The sequence below is a fragment of the Austrofundulus limnaeus genome, unplaced genomic scaffold, assembly GCF_001266775.1.
Source record: "Austrofundulus limnaeus strain Quisiro unplaced genomic scaffold, Austrofundulus_limnaeus-1.0 Scaffold486, whole genome shotgun sequence".
NCBI lineage: Eukaryota > Metazoa > Chordata > Actinopteri > Cyprinodontiformes > Rivulidae > Austrofundulus > Austrofundulus limnaeus.
The window spans coordinates 70,169-77,021 of NW_013952888.1; the positions used below are offsets into that span (position 1 = coordinate 70,169).

General features: G+C 40.2%; 1 protein-coding gene across 2 annotated transcripts in view; it reads left to right on the top strand.

Moving 5' to 3' along the window:
* The window catches only part of cog1 (component of oligomeric golgi complex 1), a 28,677-nt gene that overhangs the window by 14,973 nt on the left and 6,851 nt on the right, over positions 1 to 6,853 (top strand). For both annotated transcript variants that reach the window (XM_014025585.1, XM_014025586.1), the window contains exons 8-13: positions 590 to 1,023; positions 1,128 to 1,274; positions 1,352 to 1,513; positions 1,721 to 1,845; positions 5,896 to 6,004; positions 6,141 to 6,250. In XM_014025585.1, the coding sequence (XP_013881039.1) occupies positions 590 to 1,023; positions 1,128 to 1,274; positions 1,352 to 1,513; positions 1,721 to 1,845; positions 5,896 to 6,004; positions 6,141 to 6,250 (1,087 nt within the window). The remainder of the gene's footprint in view (positions 1 to 589; positions 1,024 to 1,127; positions 1,275 to 1,351; positions 1,514 to 1,720; positions 1,846 to 5,895; positions 6,005 to 6,140; positions 6,251 to 6,853) is intronic.

Sequence of the window (6,853 nt, forward strand, 5' to 3'; positions counted from 1 at the left end):
GTGTTAAAATATATTTTAAAAAATTTACAAAACTAAACAGCCTACAGTATTTTTACAGTCTTTATTTTACAGTTAAAATAAATGTTTATCAAATAAAGTTTAATGTTACAACTATTAGTGGATCCCTTTAAAGTATTCAATGCTTAGTTTATTGTTGAGCAGGTAAAGGAAAAATATCTTTTGCCCTCAAGTTCTTCTGACTTTATGATTTTGGCCCATGTGACAAAATGTTTGGACACCCCTGATTTAAGTAATGAAGGCCAGTGATGAACAGTTGGTCACTACTGAATTGCGACGGGGGACATCAGTGACGATGAGCGACTGTCTTGTTTTTAATCACAAATAGCACTTTCTGTACATCCTGGATTATGTCCTGTAGGAATTGTCTTACATTTAGTCTAAAAATGGTGTTATGTGAAATTGGTGTTGGTGTAAAGGTTAAAATAATATTGTTTGACTGATAGTTTATGAAATTTGTCTTTTGGAATGAGGTTTGCGCAGACATTATTAGCACCATGACTTTGTATAGTTTACATTCTCCACAGTGAATACTAATAAATGCTATAATCTCCGATGCTTTGATTGGCAGGATCTGATTCCACCCCAGTCACGGTGTCAACCTCTGCGTCTTCATCATCTTCATCCTCATTTAATCGGTTCATGGACTCTCCGGCGGTGGAGGAGGCTTTGCGTGAGGGCTGTGTGGCCTGTGTTCGCCACATCCTGTCCTCGATCCGCTCTCAGCTGGACGCCGTGCCCGCCCACCTCAGCTCGGTGCTGTTTATGGCCAGGTTGTGTCAGTCCATGGGTGAACTCTGCCCCAGCCTGAAGCATTGCATCCTGGGAAGACAGAGCAGGGTTGAAGCGATCGCAAAGGCGACGCCACGGCARGGCAAGAAGCTGGGCAAATCCAGGGTCGCTGCAGAGGTCAGCCCTGCACAGGCGCAGTGGACAGGTCTGAAGGAGGAGCTTCTCAGCTGCAGCATGGAGGCGTACCGCATCTGGAGCTCCGCCCTGACCAAAGTCAGAACCTGTCCCCAACACCCTTGTTTCAAACGGGAACTTCACTTTGTCGTGTCTGTTGCTTTTCTGCCCACCAAACGCTGTCTGTGTTTGTTGTGTGACAGGGGCTAATGGGAAAGTTCGGGGCAGCGCTGCACGCTGAGTCTGCTGGTGCAATTCTGACAACCGCAACAAACTGGGAGGATCTGGAGATCCAAGAAGAAGCCGAATCTGGGAGCAGCGTTAAGTCTAATATCCGTCTCCCGGTGCAGGTCAGCAGCTCTCTCAGATCGGGACTGAACCTGGATCCCATCCTCCATAAAATATTTATCTTGTATCTCTCCTGTAGCCGTCCTGGTTCGTGCAGTCTCTGCTCTTCCAGCTCTGCGTGGAGACRAACAGGGTGGGGGGCCATGCTCTGCCACGGCCCACCCTGCAGGAGCTGCTGCAGGCCTGTCTCACTCAAGCTCTGGACCACTACCACAGTTTCACACAACGGGACCAGACCAAGGTAACTAAGTTTGGGTCCACTGAGATTTTAAATCACTGAGTGACTGAAAGAGTGTGTAAGGCTAAAATTAATCCAATGGAATAATGGAGGATATGAGAGTAAGACAAGGCAGCACGAGATCGAGAGAGGAAGGAGTAACCGAAAGGCAACATCAGATCATTAAAGATTATTTCTCATATTTTTTATGTTTTCTGGTGTTTTGATCAGGAAGGGGTCTTCCCACTGACTCAGAACAGAGCCCTGCAGTTGTTGTTTGACCTTCGTTACCTCAGCACCACGCTAAGCAGCAGACTGGAGCAGGGCAAGAGCTCCCACTGCCATCAAGACTCCAGGTAAGAATCCAACTTTCACATGCTGCTGTTGCTGTGCAGAGCTGGATCACAGAGAAATACACAGACCTACAGGGACAGGGGAGAATTAGTCTCATAATAAAGGTGGGAATGCTGAGTCAGCATTCGCACAATAGTTTTCCTGTTTATATTTTTTTTTCATAGTTTTATTTTTTGCAACTAAACTTCTTATGAATCTGTTTTAGATTTGTATTTTATTCCTGTTAAGCCTGTATGTAAAGCATCTTTACGTTCCTTAAAAAGAGTCTATATCAGGGGCGCCCAAACATTTTCCCCAAGAGGGCCAAAATGAGAATCTTTCCGGGGCTGCGGGCCAAATGCAGTAATWTAATACATGAAATACAAATACTGTTTTAGTAAAGTCCTTTATTTTGTAACGATTAAGCTAGCAGCCAGTTTGGTGGCCTGCTTTTGTTTTAGTCTGGGTACTTGGAGAAAATCTGCCATATCCTCAAGTAGCAAAGGTTCATGGGAAATTTCATAAATTGATAAAATATGAGTTTTTCTGGCCTTATAAAGTGTGCAAATCTACATGTGGGGTTAAATCTAATCTAAATATCACTTTTTGATTGTATTTCACATTTCATATTTAATCTTAATATATCAAAGATAACGTCAGAACCATGAGTGAAAACTATCTGTACCACAGCCCCTTATAGTTATTGAGCCAATGGCTGAAAAGACAAAGTGGAAATACTTTTTCTACATAAGATGACAGGTTACAACCTAGTAACAATGTCAACTGCTGGTGGGCCAAATCAAATGGCTTGGCGGGCCAAATTTGGCCCGCGGGCCCCACTTTGGGCTCCTCTGGTCTATATAATTCAAATGATTTATGATTATTAAACAGGGCCGCTCGATTATTAAAAAATTAACTAAGAGTTTGGATAAATATTGTGATCAGGAATCAGGATTAATAATATGAATTTGTAAATTGCGTTATTTGCAATAACTCTCTCATGGCCTTGAGATATATTTTATCCACTGAATATGGATGGGCTCCATGGGCTATTATTAAAGGAGGGTTATTATGTGTTTTCCAGGCACGTAGTTAAATTCTACACCACAATCTATTTAACTGAGTTACTTTCAGTTGTTATGAAAATGCTGTATATGTAAAAAATACAGTTGACTTTGCATCATAGCCGATCTTAAACGCCTTGAAATTGTCCCGTCTTTAAGAAACTCCTCTCATTTCAGACACTCCCACTTCARCACRTTTTCAAACAGGTGCTTCAGTCGCAGACTGAGCTCCAGGGAGGAGCTTTGTGTAAATAGGCGGTGCTTTGTACCAGCAAAAGTCTAGGCTGCTCCACGTGGCTACAGGACATTCAAGGATTTCTCAAACATGCATGAATGATTCAAAGCAACACTCTGAGTATGTTGTTGATGAGGGAATGACGTTGTAACATATTATAAAGGTTAAAAAGGTTGATTTTGCATAATAGCACCAACCCACCCCTAGAGTTTGAAATAAAAAAAAAAATCACAAAAAATAATTTAGTAACTGTATTTATTTAAGAAACAAAAATATTTACTTTAAGTACTTTAAGTTTGACGATTTTGGCCCATAAGTCAAAGCTTCTGATTTCCTGTAACTGACTATTGGAGTTGATACATACTTCCAGGTGTGTGTGTTTGTGTGAATGTCTGTGTGTGAATGTATGTGTACATGTTTTTACTACCTGGTAGGGACAGTTTTGACCATTTTCCTGGTGCACACATCCTGATGAGGACCCACTGTTCCTTAGGTCTGGGGACCCCTTACAAAGGCAAAAAAAAAATTCCGGGGACCCCTCATAAACCCCATGCTATTTTAAAAGATAATTTATTGTTATTTCAACCCTTAAATGCCATGGAAATATATACTGTATATTTATTAGGTTTCTTATGTTTGTTTTTAGTGCTGGGTAGGGCTGCCACGATTAGTCGATTAGTCGACGACTAATCGATTATTAAAATAATCGATGACTAATTTAATAATCGATTAATCACTTTCTTTTTCTTTTTTTTTGTTCTTTACTTTGTTATTCTCTCCAAACTGCTTTGACAACTTCCACTGCCACATCTGCCTTTCTGTCCTTGACACACGTGCAGTAGTAGTTACTGGGGTAGGCCGTGGACGTCACAAGACATTATACAGACAGGCTCTGGTATCATGGCTACCCAGCAACGGAGCTCAAAAATGTGGGATCATTTTAAGAAAATGAAAGAGAAACCTGTGCAATATCTGCAGAGCAGAACTTGCCTTCCACAGCAATTATTTTTAGTTAGCATATAGCTAAAATCTAACCATGGTTATATAATAGCAGCTGCATTCTGGCACGATAAGCTGTATGTTTTATATTCAATTAACGTATGATCTGATTAGTCGACTAATCGAAAAAATAATCGGTGATTAATCGATTATGAAAATAATCGTTTGTGGCAGCCCTAGTGCTGGGCGGTATGCTGGTTTGTACCGAATATCATTTTTTATTTTGCTATGATATGAATTTTTTGAATACCGACATTAAATAGCCTGAACACGTCTGGAACATTTCATCGCGGCCGCCAGTGAACTGTTTCCCAGGGAACACTTTTCTTCGCATCACCGCTATGTGCATTAGCATGCTAATATTGTTGGAGCAGCTTGTTGCAGCGGTGGGTGGCAATTCCGCTGTTTATATTGGCTGACGTTAAAAAAAATCCCATTTTCGCCATCGCTGAATGTAGTAAATACATCTTCAGTGATGTGCACAGTTAGATTTAACACGCGACATTAATATGGAGACGTGGAGATGCATGGAGACTTTAGCATGGTTCTATTGTGAAAAGCCCGGGGGAAGTAGTTTTGTAGTGGAACTGAGTTGACCGGTGTCCAAGGTGAGTTGTGCTGTTAATATTTATTAAATAACATAAAACAATAGACCCGATAATAATCTTTTAACCCTCCTCCTTCACGACCGGACCAAAATGCGTGACTACTGTCTCCAACCAGAAGGAGAAAAGACACAGAGGAGGGAAACAGCGACACAGACAGAGGTACAAGAAAAGAAAAAAGTTAATAAGCAGTTTTTGTACATTTTATTATCAGCTGACCTGTGATGAAAAGAAAAATACAGTGATATACCGTGAAACCGCTGTAAATGTTGAAAAAACTGTGATATAAAATTTTGGTCATACTGCCCAGCTCTATTTGTTTTATTAGTTCATTGTACTCCATGCATTTTTAAAAATAAAAACCAAATAAACAATTTAGTGAAATGTTTTGAGGACCCCCAAGATACCTCTCACGGACCCCCGGGGGTCCTGGGACCCCAGTTTGAGAACCTCTGCCTTTATAGAGACAAAAGCCAGGTGCGGGTCAGGGGTTAGGACTGAGTTTAGGTTAGGTTTAGGATAAGGGGGTCAGGGTTAGGCTATAGAAATGAATGGAAGTCAATGGCTCATCTGTAGCTCACAGGAGGCAGATTATATCAGAATATTTTCAGTAACAATTGTTTGTTGTCGATTGTCCTGTTTTTGTGATCGTTTGGAACAAGAATAGAAATTGAAATGACAGAATATCATTAAGAATGTCATTAGACGAACTCACTTTTAGCTGATTCTGCAAGTCATTCAGGATTCATGCTGCAGTTTTTGCAAAAAAGGCAGTTCCAATGTGTTTTTTTAATTTGCACGTGTACATCAAATTAAATGTATTGTTGCATGTTTGGGTCATTTTACATGTTTGTTTTCCACGTACAAATGTCTGTCTGTGCATGTAGAAAATAACTTTATAAACTTCAACAAAAAAAGTAAAGAAATGTCACAATGTCTAGTTTATTTATAAAGCGCTTTTAAAAACAGCTAAAAGCTGCATCAAAGTGTTGCACAGCAATCCACAAATATCACACAACCACAATAATTGTTAAAACTGCAAAATAAATTACAACCAACAATAGTAAGAACAGATAAATTACAATATTTACTCAACCTCCTTTACTTTCAACCACGTTGGGAGCGATGTTTTATATTTAATTGTTAAAATTTGGGTCACGTCTCTTCTAGGTTCCAGGAGATCTGTGATTGGTTGGAAAGATTCATCGACCCCTTTGATCTAGACGTGTTCACGCCCCCACTGAACGCTAACCTCAGCCGCCTGTCACAGAGGACCTCGGTACGTTACAGCTGCACACGTGAACAAAAGAAACATTTCTGCTGACTGCAGCTCACAGAAACGTGATGTGTGAAGACGTTGCTGATGTACAGCTGACTCAGCACGTGAGCCTGTGCTCTCTGACCATGTGTTTTAGGTGCTGCTGGGCCTGCTCACCGAGCCAGAGAAGCAGTTTACTTCACGGAGCAGCAACGTGAACTCCCAGGAACCTTACAACATCCTCCCATTGGCCAGCAGCCAGATCAGGTCAGAGGTCACCATCAAAGGCCTTTTGGAGAACTGGATTTTAATTCTGACAGGACTAATGAACTAGCTGCTGTCTGAAAACAGCTTCAGCCCATTTTAAACTTTAATGAATTAATCTGTGCACTGCCATCAGTTTCATATAACAGTTATTTACCTACAATTCTCTCAATGATTGCAAGCACAAACAGCAGCAGCAGCTGGTTGTAGCACTTCTACTACAGCCTGGGAGCACTTCCTGCAAGAATTTCATAATATTTAGGCTAAAATAACAATCTAAAATAAAAGTGACAACATTTTCAAGTTGAATACCAGCATTTACAGAAACTGCTATGATTTTTTTTTTATTTAAGATTAGTGTTGTTTTAAAACTGCATGAGTTCACTTTGGTAGTTATCAAGTTGTTTTAGGTTGTAAATATGGTCGGAGCCAGTGTGATGCATCTCTGTTCTGTGGTTAAAGGGATCCACGATTAGTTGTAACATTAGACTTTATTTAATAAACACATATTTTAACTGTAAAATAAAGACTGTAAAAATACTGTAGGATGTTTAGTTTTGTAAATTTTTTAAAATATATTTTAACACAGACAGAGCCATTTTATTT